The 15,929-nt window shown below is 31.3% G+C and overlaps 2 protein-coding genes across 2 annotated transcripts; both read left to right on the top strand.

The window, feature by feature from the left end:
• Positions 1-1,885: 1,885 nt before the first annotated feature.
• Positions 1,886-3,720, top strand: LOC111698528 (uncharacterized). The gene is made up of 3 exons (XM_023468883.1): positions 1,886-2,530; positions 3,023-3,269; positions 3,474-3,720. Exons 1-3 carry the CDS (start codon positions 1,980-1,982, stop codon positions 3,660-3,662), a joined length of 987 nt encoding a protein of 328 aa, XP_023324651.1. The 5' UTR covers positions 1,886-1,979; the 3' UTR covers positions 3,663-3,720.
• Positions 3,721-8,484: 4,764 nt separating this feature from the next.
• On the top strand, positions 8,485-15,538 carry LOC111698533 (uncharacterized). The gene is made up of 5 exons (XM_023468886.1): positions 8,485-8,562; positions 11,176-11,227; positions 11,642-11,692; positions 12,748-12,812; positions 15,155-15,538. The coding sequence occupies exons 1-5, from the start codon at positions 8,491-8,493 to the stop codon at positions 15,299-15,301; spliced, it is 387 nt and encodes a 128-aa protein (XP_023324654.1). The 5' UTR covers positions 8,485-8,490; the 3' UTR covers positions 15,302-15,538.
• Positions 15,539-15,929: the final 391 nt, after the last annotated feature.

The following is a 15,929-nucleotide window of genomic DNA, read 5'->3' as shown; positions in this document are numbered from 1 at the left end:
TTGGTGGATGGGTTGGGCTATTTTTGGGAATTTCTCTTCTTGGTCTATTTGTCAACTTGAAAGATTGTATTACTAAAAAACTGTTTGAAAAGGTTATCTCAAGATGTTTCACATTTCTTCAACTAGTTTGTACAGCAGGTGTATTGGGCATACTTGTGTCTTGTTCTCGCAAAATGATAGTAAAACCAACGAATTTGGATGTGAACATTGAGGAAAATCTTCCGGATATTGGTGTTTCGTTTTGTTCTTTGGAGAATGTGTATAGTATAGCATTATCGCAAGACACAAATTTTACCTATCTTGGAAATTTGTCAAGCTTTTGGAATGACATCACAAAGCTCAGCGAAAAAATAGATGGGATTGAACTGACACTGGGAGATGAGTCAACTGTGGATATTTTTGATTCAAGGTTTAGTACAAGTTCCAGTTATATTCCCTGCACAATCAATACCCCAAAATACGGGACTTACATTGAGACTTGTCATACACTTAACTTATCAAATTGGAAAAATATCAAGACAGTAAAAGTTCGAGCCAACAAAGCACTGATTGTGTATGTGCACTTAGCTGGTCAACTTCTAAGGTCTAGAAGTCAGGGGTTTACTTTCATTAAAGATACTACTGTTGATATTGCAAGGTAACTTATTCTTTTTCCAAATGAATAAATTGCAAGAACAATTAAAATTGAAAGATTGACTTTCTGCTTACATACTAAAACTTATAGAGATATTTTGAAGATTATTACTCAATAACTCATTAAAACACCAAATAGCAGATAGTTCTTTAGTTATGATGATGAACTCAGTTACGGACAAGTGGTTTATTTAAAAACTGGTTTAAACCTTGAAATTTTGGACCAACACAATATTGTTGATGATGGATACAACAGACTCTACACATATGATGACTGCATCTTAAACAACTTGATAAAAAATTTACAGTACTCAAATTTTAAAAAGGTGTTAAGAATTACAGTGAATGAAACAATGACGATTGGAATTGAAGAATCAGTATTTAGAAATCACTCTAATAAGCTTGAGCAGGAACTGCTAAGACTGACATGTAATGCCCCAGACACAAGCTTGCAGACAACCTTTACTATGGCAAACCGAAACCGTACCATGCAGGCCGGGTTTGACACAGAGTTCGGCCTTTACTCCCCTATCTTCTTTGATTTGGAATTTCCTATTTCCACAATTGTTAATAAGGTACATAGTACTCTATTTTCTAAGCTTTTACTGGAACTCCAAAATAGAAAATTTATGAAATCAATATTTAAATTTTCAAGGCTTCCTTTTCTTATGGATTCATTGCTTTTGTGAGTGAAGTAGGTGGCTGGACAGGACTGCTTCTAGGTTACAGGTATCTAACATGCAATACAAACATTTCATCATTTGGAACCAAAACAAAGTATATACTGAAGTACATGAAAATACTTATGGAGTGAATTTAAGTTAAAGTTTAAATGATAATGTTGTCAATTTTTGGAAATCAAATAATTTAAATCCTGTAAAAAAGTAGGTAGAGAATGACGATAGATTATGAATTTTGAAACACCTGATAGCTTTCATGAACCAAGCATGGTTTACAATTATAAAAAGACATAGTACAGTTAATGCAACTCCCAGATAAATGCTTGTACCCTGGATAGGAATGGCTAGTTATATTTATTGTTAGATCAAGTTCCATTTACTTAAGCTTGAGCAGGAACTGCTTAGACTGACATGTAATGCCCCAGACACAAGCTTGCGGACAACCTTTAATATGGCAAACCGAAACCGTACCATGCAGGCCAGGTTTGACACAGAGTTTGGCCTTTACTCCCCTATCTTTATGCTATGCAATTTTGATCTGGCCTTAATTAATCTTGTATTAGTGTTTTAGGTTTGGGGTTTGCCTTTAAGAACATAAGCAAGGTAAAAAGGCAAAAATCAGGCAAAATTGTGTTTCTTGTCATTCTTGGAGGGATATCTCTTGCTATGGTATGGCAGCTAGGATCTTCTATACTGAAGCTACAGCGTTGTTTAACAGGAACTAGTGTGGAATACATGGATGTGGACTCTAATCTTAATATTTCCATATCAATGTGTGCACGATGTGATTCATGGCCTGTTATAACTCCAACGGAAAATTACTTTTATGCTTATACAAGGGAACATGAAGATGAACCATGGATATATGATACAGATGTATCTGATGTTTATACTTGGCAGGCAAAGTCTAAAGTGGTTTACACATGTAGAAGCATCAATTTTAAGAAAAGAGAAGTAAAAATCTTTCACAAAAGTGGGGAAAATTCAGATGATGTAATATTTTTACATTCTCCTGGCATGATTACAACCAATACACAGCTGAAGCTAATGCAGACTGATTTTGCTAAAAGCAACATTCTATTGTTGAAATCTAAACAAATTCAAGAAATTGAAGAAGAAAAGAGTTGCTCTAATTCAATAGAATTTGATTCATGCAGAGATGAGTATATCGCTAAGGAGTTTAATAATACATTTGGATGTATCTACCCATTTTTGAAGTAAGACTTTGAAATTTATGCTTTTTTCTGACTGTTAGATATTTTCCAATAATTAATGGTCCAATCGGTTTGGCTGTTTTGACATTTAGTGGATACATTTCATAGCAAAGTACATTTGTAGACTAGGCTTTCAGGGAGCTTCGTGCCCCCTTCCTTGTAAATAATTTTAGCTTTTAACTGTTCCTCTAAAAGTCGGTCATGTTAAATAATTTTCAAATTTTCTTTTCTAATTGGTGCACTTTAAAAACAAAATTTCAACTATTTTTTAGGAATTTTTTTCCAATTTTGATGTTACTTAAACCTTCCCCGGGGTCATGTGAGGCCCCACACAACATTTGGGCCCAATAATTTCGTCCATTTTGATGTTTGTTGGACACAAATGGACAGAATAACAGACAGACAGACAAGCAAAGTAAATAATTTACAGAATTAGAGAAGAGTCAAGAGTTTTTTAGAACTAAAAAAAATCGATCCTTAATCTTCAAATTTTAGGAACCCTGGTAATTATAAGGAATGCAAACTACCACCAGTTGAAGAAAGTGTTAACTCCGGACAAGACAATACTGACTTTTGTTTCCATCTTTATGAAGAGTTTCCAAATGAGAACACCAAGCTGGTGAAACTCTACATAGATAAATTAGCAGAGATTTCTGATAAATTTCAGCAGGGTGCAAGAAAATGTCTTCATCCGTGCAAAACTGACATTCTAAGTGTTGATCTCTTTCACACTGAAAAAAAGGTAATTTTTTGTTTTAGATAATCTTCAGCATTCTTTTTTAATTAGACTTTTCTATGTATAATAATTACATTTTTATGTTATTGTGAGTGCTTACAATTTACAATGATACAAAAATGCAACTGATTAACAACTTTGTTAGAAAACATTGTTTTATTGATAACTTTGCTATCTAACTACTTAATATGCCATTATTTGGTTTATTAGGCACAAAAATCTCTGATAATCCGTAAACCACGAAGCATCCAGGTTCTGAAGAGCGAGTACATCTACACGTTCTGGGAGTTTGTTGCAGAGTTTGGAGGCTGGGTTGGAGTACTCTTTGGATATTGTATTCTTGATCTTTTCAACTTTTTAATCCAGGCTTATACTCACCTAGAGATAAATTTTTCTTAATCTTAATCTGTTCCGCGAAAAAATGCAAAATTTTCCAAAAAAGAAAATTTTTTTTGCATATTTTTGCATTTTCGGTTATTACACGAAACAGATTATCGCAAAATTTTGCGAAAAACAGCAAAATTACTTTGAAAACTAGGCATACTGGTTGTACAATTTACGATTATAGGACATAAACATGTACAATTTTTATTAGCCCAAATTTTTCTAATAACATCTTAATGTATCTCTCTGTGTAATCTTTATAATTAATCATTGGATTAATTATAATGTTTTATAATTATTATTTTTCAAAATAAATGTTTTGATTGAAATTTAAAATTTAAAACTATTGAGGCAGTTTTTTTTAATTTCAACTAACAAAAAACCTTTTCTGTGGTTTTGTGAACAAATTTGCCACAATGAGAAAAATAATAAAAATGGTTGAAAATTAAATAAATTACTGTCAGAACAAAATAAACTTATATATATAAATATGCACTTTGTCTGGGTGGGTGTTTGTTTGTTTGAATCCAATAATCGTCAAAACGGCAGAACTGATTGCGCCCAAAATTGTTTTGGGACCTCATGTGACCTGGCCCATTACAAATTACAAAAATTTGTCTACAAAACGTTTTGACTTTCGTAAAATTTTTAAAATCCACGAAAAAAATTCGATATATCCTTGAATTTATTTGTATTGTTTTATACTGTTTAAAGAAAAAATGCTCTAGATAAGGCCACAATTTACCCCCCTCTTAATCCCATGTTTGATGTCCAAATATGATAAATAATAAATGAAAGTTCTTATGCTCGACATTTAAAATCTGCGAAAATTTAAATTTTTCTTGCAAAATCCAGTTTAGGGTTTCTGACACAAGTGAAATTTAAAATGTTTGCAAACAAAAATGTTCAAAAAATGATAGAATATACATTTTGATAAGCCCGGGGCCATGCCATTTCAAATATGTTTAATTAACCCTATCCCTGCTGAGGTACTTGAAGACCAGGATAGAATCCCTCATGCAGTTAGTATTAAACCCCGGGTTTAGGCCTAAAGGGAGGGCTATGGGTATTTAGGAAAAGTCAGAAAATTTCAACAGCCTCAGACTTTTTGAGTTATGTAAAAAAAACTACAAGGGGGGTCAAACTACCCCAAGGAATAGGGTTAAAAAGATACAATAGCTAGAAATGGCATTCAGATGTGACTCCATAATTTTTCATTTAACAAATTTTTTTTGCAAGATTAAATTCAATAAACTTTCGAATGAAAAAAACTACAGTTTGGAATTAAGCTAATTGAAGAAAAAACTGTAAATAATAACCTTCTTGGTGTAAAATCAGAACAACGATATTTTGGCCCTTAAAAAGTACAAATACATTCAAAATAATATATATTTTTTTATGCAAAAAAAGGGGTTTCTACAAAGCATGAGACTTTATTCACGACCTGACTTAAAGTTTAAATTTCGTTTTTGTGCTTGAGTTTAGTCTTTCGTTGGTGTACTTCATTCACAGACTACACAACACAGACGGCTTATCTCCTTTCACAAGGTGGGCTCATTGACCCAGCACGAAATGCTACGTTTTTACGATAGGTTTTTAGAGTGCCATCCCACGGCCACTTGTTGAAAATAATACCCATTCAGGGGTTAAATTTTACAACTTTTAAAGAAATACTCCAATTTTAAACATGAAACATAATATTTATGAATTCAGTCTTTTTTTTGAGTTTGTGTTTCCTATTCAAAGGATCCTTAAATATCCCTGGAATACAGATGTTTGATGATTGGTCGTGTACAGTACTTGTACGCAATAGAACATGCTGTGAAAATATCGCATATTGACAATTTTCCGCGGCATTGAATTTTCGGATGTGACGTCAGGTCCGTCTAGAGAACAGAACATGAAAGGATAAAACTGCGTGTTTTGACAGTTTCAAAATATTTTCAAGAACGGCGGTTATACTAGGCTGATATTTCTAAAGTGAAAAATCAGGCTTCCACGAATATATTTTTTTTTACAATGTTATAAAGATTCCGACAACAAAGGGGGTTTTTATATCCAAAATTAATCGAAAAGTAGTATGGGGTACTAAAGAATGCTGGAATGGCTTGCTTTATGGAGTTTTTTGGTTTGGGTTGTGCGTCAGACTGAGTTCAAACGATCAGCTACGCATAACAGTATAGATTTTCTTCAAAAATAAGATTTAGGATATAAAAACCCGATATAAGCTAAACTCCTTTCATATACAGTTCAAATTGACGGATCAGACGTAACAATTCGGGAATTCATAGAGCGAAAAATAAAATTTTTTCTGAACGCCACCCAAAGACCAAAAAGTAAAGAAAAAATCATAGGTTTCAATCGATCTCTGTAACTCTTTACAAAGCAGCTGTAAGGAATAATAAATACAATCCGTCTAGCTAGAGAGAGTTCTCTTTGAAGTTTAATCTTTTTCAGAAATAGATTTATGCTTTCATTGTGGCTAATTCCTATGAACTCTGACACCAGTTTTTCTTCGCATATCATTAAACTAAAACAATTTATTGATGGTTTTCCAATTTTTAAACCTTTTTCTGCGGCAATTTTTTTAATGTCGACCAAACCAAACAATTTAGATAAACTGGAGTAAATTGCAATGAAATTTCTATGTTCTCGGTTATAAGTACTTTTATTGTAGAGATACTAAAGAGAATAAAAAGGTTTTGTAGTTTTTTTCTTTTCTTGTGTGCAAAAATCAAAACCAGAGAGGTTTTAATGACGAACCACTAATGTAAATGTTATAAATATAAGGATTTGATTCTTTGCCACAAACTGTAATTTTAAAATCCCTATATCTTTGCTACCCAATGTCGTGGTCGGACCGTCGGACCACTGATATTTAAAACTTTGAATTTGGTTAGATCTAATAAACTCAGTTTGAATTATCAAAGATTTACACAATAAAGTTGAAAAGATGTAGGGATTCGAAAATTTGAGCAAAGGCTTAATTCCTTTGTGTATTTTATGTACTATAAACAAACATAAGTTTGATAGGCAGGCAGGCTCAATGTTTTGTTCCAGCTAACCTACTATAGATATAATAGATAAGAATATTAATATCACGAAATTTCCAAGAAAATTACAATGTTGTTCACTGTTAAAAATGAGTTCGAGAGTTTGACAATTTTTTAGCTGGACATTTAGTTTTCCAAATTCCAAATTTTCCAAAATTAATCTTTAACAGAATTTTAAGTTTGAAATATCTCAGGTCTACGACATCGAAAAAGAGTTTAGAAAATTAGAGTTTGTAACAAAGACTCAATTCCGTCTCTTTTTTTCTAACAAATCAATTTTGATAAAATTTCTAGAGCCTTTGTTCATTCAATATTTATTTTAACAGTGTTTTTTAAAAACTTGCATTTCCCGTGTACCAAATGGCAGCTGTCATATTTTCAACAGTGGAATGAAAAAAAACTGTCCAAAACTTAGAGTTTTTTGCAAATACATTAAAAACTAAAGAATACGTTTAAAAAAATGTTATGTTAAAATGCAAAACTCTTTGTCAATTTTGAGAGAATAGATATTAAATATTCCCAAAATTAGAAATTTTGGATTTTCACTGAAATTTCTATCCCTAAAAGGTCCCACCGTAAATCAAAATAGATTAAAGATAGAAATAAATAATTTCTCATGCCCGTTGGCCAACGCTGTCTTTATCACAACAAAACATTGATTATTTATAATATTATTATGTCGCATTGCTTATAGACAAAAGTCAGGGATAGATAGGAGCCGTTTAATTTACAATATTTAAGAAGAAAAAAGACAGAGTGGCAAACTTTTTTTTTAATGTCAAGAACATTTAAAAAAAAAAAAAAAAAATTAAGATTATTCTTGGATAAGAATTGGAAGTATCAGGAAATGGTTGAATATTGGTATATTCCACTTTATACAATATACATCATAGTTATATATATATATTAGATATTTACTATCATATATTATATACATTATAATTATTGGTATTTATACTATACACAAGAGCTGAGTAAATAAAAAAGGCCAGGGCACTCTGAGTTAAAGTGTTCACACCCTTATGCATACACACTTTTAAAAAAACCTTTTCATACCTACTGCACAGCTCTCAGAATTTCCCAATTACTCCTTTTAAAAAAGAGCATTACAATTCTCTCTCTTCAAAATCATAATCACAAAAAACATGCCTAGAGGGCTATAAAGAAACATGCCTAGAGGGCTATAAAGAAAAGTATGTAAAGTGAGTAACCTAAAGCCAGATGGCATTGTGACACTTCAAAGTCAACCTTGTCTTGAAAGTTGCTTTTCAAAGAAATTTCAAGAAATTTAGAAATTTCAAGAAATTTAGAAATTTCAAGAAATTTAGAAATTTCAAGAAATTTAGAAATTTCTAGAAATAAAACTGAATCTCTAACGCTCTCTCTTTTGTACAATATTCGAACATAATTTTTGTTCTTAACATATTAGATATATTACAATTGATTTCTCTTGAGTTTTTATCTCCAACTGTGGATATATAATTTACTCAGAATCTTTTCATTCGATAAAAAGAAAATGCTGTCATATTAAGTTTTAAAAACAAAGACATATTTTTAAACACACAACTTAAACATAAAATGGCTGCTGCCAGGGGAGAAAGCACTATATAAAGCTAGGAAGGACAAGCTAAAATGGATTATTTGGATTATTTCCAAACATTTTCTCTCGAAAATTATCTTTCATGAATATGTCACATTTCCTTGCTGTAATGTTAAAAAAACTAATTATAAGCCTTCTCTTTTTATGTCTACATATATATTTAGAAATTTAATTTTTCAGAAAAGTAAAAATGTTTTTTTCATGTTTTCTTTTGATCACTGGATTCCTTCTACTCGTTGTACAACAAGCAGATGCACTTCGGGTATATTTTTCTGTACTGTACTATACTGTACTGTACTGTACTGTACTGTACTGTACTATGCTGTACTGTACTATACTGTACTATACTGTACTATACTGTACTGTACTGTACTGTACTGTACTGTACTGTACTGTACTGTACTGTACTGTACTGTACTGTACTGTACTGTACTGTACTGTACTGTACTGTACTGTACTGTGCTATACTGTACTGTACTGTACTTTACTGTACTGTACTGTACTGTACTGTAATGTACTGTACTGTGCTATACTGTACTGTACTGCACTATACTGTACTGTACTATGCTGTAATGTACTAAACTGCACTGTACTGTACTATACTGTACTGTACTGTACTGTACTGTACTGTACTATACTGTACTGTGCTATACTGTACTGTACTGTACTGTACTGTACTGTACCTTACGGTACTGTACTGTACTGTACTGTACTATACTGTACTGTACTGTACTGTACTGTACTGTACTTTACTGTACTATACTGTACTGTACTGTACTGTACTGTACTGTACTGTACTGTACTGTACTGTACTGTACTGTACTGTACTGCACTGTACTGTACTCTACTGTAATGTTATGTACTGTACTGTACAGTTTGGAAGATGAGGACAACTTTTAGAATTTTAATCGTTCAAGAAACATTAAAGTTAAACACAGCAATTGTACAATGTGAACAGACCCATTTAACTTGATTGTATTGTTTTAATGTCGTCTTCCTACTCCACGGCTTAAGTATTGTTTTAATGTCGTCTTTTTACTCCCGGTTTAAGTATTGTTCTAATGTCGTTTTTATACTCCCCGGTTTAAGTATTGTTTAATGTCGTCTTCCTACTCTCCGGTTTAAGTATTGTTTTAATGTCGTTTTTATACTCCCCGGTTTAAGTATTGTTTTAATGTCGTCTTCCTACTCCCCGGTTTAAGTATTGTTTTAATGTCGTTTTATACTCCCCGGTTTAAGTATTGTTTTAATGTCGTCTTCCTACTTCCCGGTTTAAGTATTGTTTTAATGTCGTTTTTATACTCCCCGGTTTAAGTATTGTTTTAATGTCGTTTTTATACTCCCCGGTTTAAGTATTGTTTAATGTCGTCTTCCTACTTCCCGGTTTGCAGGTTTTTAATGAATGTGTATTTTTTCTCAATGATACTGTATGATAAAGTTTATTACAGTTTCTTACAGAAATATAACCAAAATACATAAAAAAAAACAGAAACACTAAATGAGCCATATTTCGTAAATATTTATCAAATGTCGTCTTGTCAATTTTTTAATGGGTTTTGTACTATTTTACGGTAATCTCAGTATTTGCGAAAATACATAAATAGCCATGAATATGCGGAGAACAGTTTTAAAAAGCTCCATATAATCATTTGATTAAAAAAACTAAACATCTGCAAAATTCCATTATCAGAAAGTGAAGAATACGACATTTGATGAATTTTTTTGACGCATGGCTTAGTTAGGGTTTATCTGTAATAAAAAATGAAGAAGCTTGAGATATGCCTTGTCCATGAAGCTTATTTTAACCTTAACACGAAACCCTGTAATGAAAATTCCAGAGGGCATTTTATATTTTTTACAACTTTTCAAAACTGAGTTTTGGTTGTAAATTACATAGTGTTAAGGTTTTTTTTAATAGGATATATTTTCCTCTGCTACATGGAAGAGTGTTCACTATATACTTTGCACAGGGTGACCCAATACAGACAGACGCTGAACTCGAATCTTCGAATGTGCAGGTGGCCCAGAAAGTGTCATAACTTAACCTAACCCATGGCCGCAGCGCTCGGCCCCCTAGCCTGTCCTAGCCGCAGCGCTGGGCCCAGAAAGTGTCTGAACCTAACCTAGCCCTAAGTAAATACTAATTTTATTGAAAATTGTTGAAAAAGTGGTCATATACAAAAGTAAAATCTGCAGTGAAGTCTTCCCCACCTCGCACACTCGAAGGTTGGAATTCAGCGTTTGCCCCCAATAAACATGGTAATTGAAAGATGACTTGGTTGGATTATCGTCTTTGATTAACGATACTTGATAAATGACATATAGTGTATCTTTGAATGTGGCCAATATTTTATACATTTGAATAGTTTTGTTGATTTTTAAAACAACTGGAATCCTGGACAATTTTCATAACATCTCCGTCAGTCTTGAAAAATTGGTAGATCCCATTCTGAAAAAAAAAATTTTAGACCACATTTTGGAAACCCCGAGACCAGTAATTTTTGGTGTTAAATATTTTAACTGTGATGATACGAAATGATATTTACAAAATATTCACGCTTGAAACAAAGACGATATAGAAGTTGTCATTTAATTCCCATGTTTATTGAGACACACCATGCTATGAACACTTGTAATCAATTGTAAAAGCAATATCTTTTACAACAAAAAATGATGAACATGATTATCCTCTCAATAAAATTATCCGGTTTATAATATGAAATGAAAATTTAAAGAAAATTTTACCCCGAAACTTTTCAGGAAGGTTTCATTTTGAAGCTGAAACACGCTCCACCGCAAAAAGTTCAACAATGATTAAATATTAATAAGATTTAAATCTACTTAATGAATTCTAAAAAGCATGTCTTTTTTCTAGTGTTATGTTTGCTCTAGCGTTTTTGGGGCATGTGATTTAAACGACAATTTAGGTAAATCTTTGTTTCTTTATGACATTTTTTTCATTATCTAAGTACAAAGGACCGGTAAAATAAAGAATAAGCTAAAACATTTTAAACTATTCTTTTTTAAGAAGATTAAAATCAAACTTCTTCAGAAGAATTTCGGGGTTATTAGATACAGTGAGGTGTTTCAGGATGACAATTTATTAAGATATGAATTTTACCGTTTCTGGAGTCACATTATTATCTCAAACATCATATGCGAAAAATGTTTTTCCATATCAACTTCTCATCTACAATCTCTGAGTGTACAAGCGTTAGTAACTAAAAAAATGAAAAACAAAAAAAATCTTAGGTAACATGAAGCCTTTTGATATTTTCATAATACTGTTAGCTTAAAAAAGCCTATAATCAAGTTTTTCATATTATTAAATGTATGTTCAGGAATCCCAACGACATGTAAATCTGGAGAAATTGCTTGCTCAATAGTATCAGGTGAACACTGAATACTAAGATTCTTTAAATTACAACAAATCATTACAATAACTACAGCTGTCGTCGTATATATCAATACATTGAAGACGACTTTCGATTTCGATATTTTATTTCTACAAACCTTTCAAACAGTAGTAATAAACATAAACATGGAAACAAAGAGAAGCTTCCCTTTGTTTACTTGTAAACTTGTAATTTAGAAAAAAAGCCTGATAGAATTGGTTTTCAAGTACCCCAGCAGGGATAGGGTTAAAAAGAAAAGCCGTTTTCATTGTATCATTATATACACGCTGACCACTGTACGTAGTACTATGTACTTTGAATAATATTCTGTTTCTAAATTTTACCTTGGGATAACTATGTTAAATAACATCCTGCGTCTTTAGTTTAAAATACAGTAAAACCCATAAAACTGTTGAATAGGAATATGTCAATTAAGGAATCTATTTTAATTTGATGTTATGCTATGAATAAATAATTTTGTAAACACTGCACCTTTGCTGTGTTTTATGTTTATTACACTATTTAAAATCATAATTTTAGTCAATTCAGTTGGTTTTCTAATATTCCTAAGTTTTATCTCACTGAATTTGCAAAAATCATATAACTTGCAAAATCGACATTTTTGCACCTCACAAAGAAGTGTCTAACAAAAATGTCATAGGCGCTATCATAATTCACCGAAATAAATTTGAGACATCAAAAGTTCATAAAAGGTTCTCAAAATTACCTTTTCCTGATAACTAACCTGCTTTCAATTTCAAGCATGCACTCCCCATAACTTAACCTAACCCATGGCCGCAGCGCTCGGCCCCCTAGCCTGTCCTAGCCGCAGCGCTGGGCCCAGAAAGTGTCTGAACCTAACCTAGCCTCTTGAAAGTTGCTTTTCAAAGAAATTTCAAGAAATTTAGAAATTTCTAGAAATAAAACTGAATCTCTAACGCTCTCTCTTTTGTACAATATTCGAACATAATTTTTGTTCTTAATAAGACTCCTCTAAAGATTAAAAGATTTTAAAAAATTCTGTTTGATCCAATGTATTAATCTTAATTTAGTAACTGGACTGATTGTGAAGGGATGTTCTGCGACTCTTCCTGAATACTATATGTGTGGTGACCAGGTAATGTTTCTCACCAGATTCTCAATGGTACCCTCTGAATCTTTATCTGATCAACAATAGGGGGAGATATCATCGTTTTTCTACCTTAACAAGTTTTTTTTTTAATTTTTTTTCCGAAACAGAATTGCAAAACCCAAGTTGTCAAGAAACCACAATTATTTTCTTTGTGATATAAATTGTCCTCAATTCCTTCATTACTTTTGATTCGTCTTTGCATCATTCATGCTTCATTATTGTCTTCATTTAATTCAATTATTGGCAAATATATTTTTCTTCAACATTCATTATTGGCACCTCTAGTTTTCTTTATAATTTATTGTCGTCTTTATTTCTTTGAATAATTTGTACCAACACTTGTCTTTATAATTTGTTGTCGTCTTCATTTCTTTGAATAATTTGTACCAATACTTGTCTTTATAATTTGTTGTCGTCTTCATTTCTTTGAATAATTTTGTACCAATACTTGTCTTTATAATTTATTGTCGTCTTTATGTCTTTGAAAAAATTTTTACCAATAATGGTCTTTATAATTTGTTATCGTCTTCATTATTTGAATAATTTGCACCAATACTTTTCTTTATAATTTGTTGTCGTCTTAATTTCGTTGAATAATTTGTACCAATACTTTTCTTTATAATTTGTTGTCGTCTTGATTTCGTTGAATAATTTGTACCAATACTTGTCTTTATGATTTGTTGTCGTCTTAATTTCGTTGAATAATTTGTACCAATACTTTTCTTTAAAATTTGTTTCCGTCTTCATTTCTTTGAATAATTTGTACCAATACTTGTCTTTATAATTTGTTGTCGTTTTAATTTCGTTAAATAATTTGTACCAATACTGGTCTTTATAATTTGTTGTCGTCTTAATTTCGTTGAATAATGTGTACCAATACTTGTCTTTATAATTTGTTGTCGTTTTAATTTCATTGAATATTTTGTACCAATACTTTTCTTTATAATTTGTTGTAGTTTTAATTTCGTTGAATAATTTGTACCAATTCTTTTCTTTATAATTTGTTGTCATTTTAATTTCGTTGAATAATTTGTACCAATACTTTTCTTTATAATTTGTTGTCGTTTTAATTTCGTTGAATAATTTGTACCAATACTTTTCTTTATAATTTTTTGTAGTCTTAATTTCGTTGAATAATGTGTACCAATACTTGTCTTTATAATCTGGTGTCGTTTTAATTTTGTTGAATAATTTGTACCAATACTTGTCTTTATAATTTGTTGTCGTCTTAATTTCGTTGAATAATTTGTACCAATACTTTTCTTTATAATTTGTTGTAGTTTTAATTTCGTTGAATAATTTGTACCAATACTTTTCTTTATAATTTGTTGTCGTCTTCATTTCTTTGAATAGTTTGTACCAATACTGGTCTTTATAATTTGTTGTCGTCTTCATTTCTTTGAATAATTTGTACCAATACTGGTCTTTATAATTTGTTGTCGTCTTCATTTCGTAAAAATGTTTGGTGAGAGTTCAACTATAACTTAAACATAATTAAATGTCCTTTTTCTTTCTTTGAATGATCTGAACTTTAATTTTCTTTATAATTCATTCAACGTCGTCTTCATTTCTTTAAATCTTTGAACATGCATCTTTTCATTCATCCTTTCAATCATTATCCGTCTCCTTTTCCCTTGATTCAATTCTTGGCCTTTCTTCATAATTTATTGTTGTTTTCTTTGAATCATTGGTACCTTAAGCTTCTTTAAAATTCATTATCGTCTTAATTTTTTAGATTTAAATTGTCACTTTTCTTTAATTTTCTTACAATTAATTGTCTGTTTTATGAGAAAAAAACTCACTATCTTACTTTTTCCTTGGATTTGTTGTCGTCGACTTGAAATGGGGTCTTTCATTTAATTTTCGATTTCTAAAAATTCGTTTGTTTAATATTATCAACATTTTTTTTATTTTGACTAAGGATTTTAATAAATACAGAAGGCCAAAATGAACCTTATTAAAATCTCATCCTTTGAGGGTAAACCTAAATTTGCAGTTGTCGCATATTATTTGCTTTGAAATTATTATGACTTTATTATTGTAAATTTTAATTTTAGTCCTCTGAAAAAAAACTTTAAGTAGTTATTTTCCAGACTTCATGACGCAATAATTATACTATTTTTTTGTTTGTAATCTTTATAATATTATAATATTCTTCGCTTATATATAACTACAGCTGTACAAAATTGGCGGAATTTTTTAGGGAGCCCATGGGTGGGTGACGTAGGCTAAAAAATCAAAAGTTTTTTGTTTATATCGCAAGGGCAACACTTCACTGGGCTCTTTATCTATCTAGTTAATATTAATAATGTTTAATTTTTGTTTAGAATCCGCAGTTTTGTTTCTGTACTAGGGATTACTGCAATGTAAACTTTGTATCTGCAATTGGAGCTCTTTATCTACCAAGATTAGCAGTTTTATTACTTACATTGTTTGCAACAGTTTTTACCAGAATTATCATTAATCCACGTTGAGAAATTATTCATTTGTGTTTCTTAGGAATGTCCATAGAGAATAGAATAATATATATATATATATTCTATTCTCTATGGGAATGTCAGCGTAATTTCAAGTGACCCTTAAAGAGAGGGAATGTCAGATTTACATTTTTTAACATTTCGACTCATAATTGATGGCAAAGCACTCTGTGTGTTTACTCCTAATCAAGGTTATAATACAAGGAAAGTGATTTCAGAGCAGTACGCATCTTTTGTACTGCAGTTTACTGTCTCTGGGCGGTAATGTAAACACAAGACGGATGTCATGTAATAAATTATGATATCATGTTAGTACAATCTTTATTATCTATGTTCCGTTTTCTATTTTATCTATGTTCATGTTGACCCTGATCGGCCATTCCGGTCAGCTTAAATTTACCTGTATTAATAAAGTAGTATAGTAGCAATAGTCGATTTATACAGAAGTATACAGAGCCAGAGTTTTGGCTAGAGATTGAGTCAGGGAGATTGACATTAGACTAAGAGTCAAGTATCGGGAGATTTATCGGGACCTAGATTTATTACATTCACAGCCTGACATGGGATCTATCTTTCACAAAAAACCAATGAGATATTCTGGTCATATGAAACTATTATGTGAATT

This window comes from Eurytemora carolleeae, unplaced genomic scaffold (assembly GCF_000591075.1).
Source record: "Eurytemora carolleeae unplaced genomic scaffold, Eaff_2.0 scaffold33, whole genome shotgun sequence".
NCBI classification, from domain to species: Eukaryota; Metazoa; Arthropoda; class Copepoda; order Calanoida; family Temoridae; genus Eurytemora; species Eurytemora carolleeae.
This window is presented reverse-complemented; position numbering and strand designations above follow the sequence as displayed.

Bases quoted from the DNA above. Each gene is read 5' to 3' on its own strand.
- LOC111698533 (XM_023468886.1), top strand. From the start codon at position 8,491: ATGTTTTTTTCATGTTTTCTTTTGATCACTGGATTCCTTCTACTCGTT. The intron at 11,228-11,641 runs GTAAATCTTTGT...ATGTATGTTCAG, and splicing joins TGATTTAAACGACAATTTAG to GAATCCCAACGACATGTAAA. The intron at 11,693-12,747 runs GTGAACACTGAA...ATCTTAATTTAG, and splicing joins TGCTTGCTCAATAGTATCAG to TAACTGGACTGATTGTGAAG.
- LOC111698528 (XM_023468883.1), top strand. From the start codon at position 1,980: ATGGTATGGCAGCTAGGATCTTCTATACTGAAGCTACAGCGTTGTTTA. The intron at 2,531-3,022 runs GTAAGACTTTGA...TTCAAATTTTAG, and splicing joins TGTATCTACCCATTTTTGAA to GAACCCTGGTAATTATAAGG. The intron at 3,270-3,473 runs GTAATTTTTTGT...TTGGTTTATTAG, and splicing joins TCTTTCACACTGAAAAAAAG to GCACAAAAATCTCTGATAAT.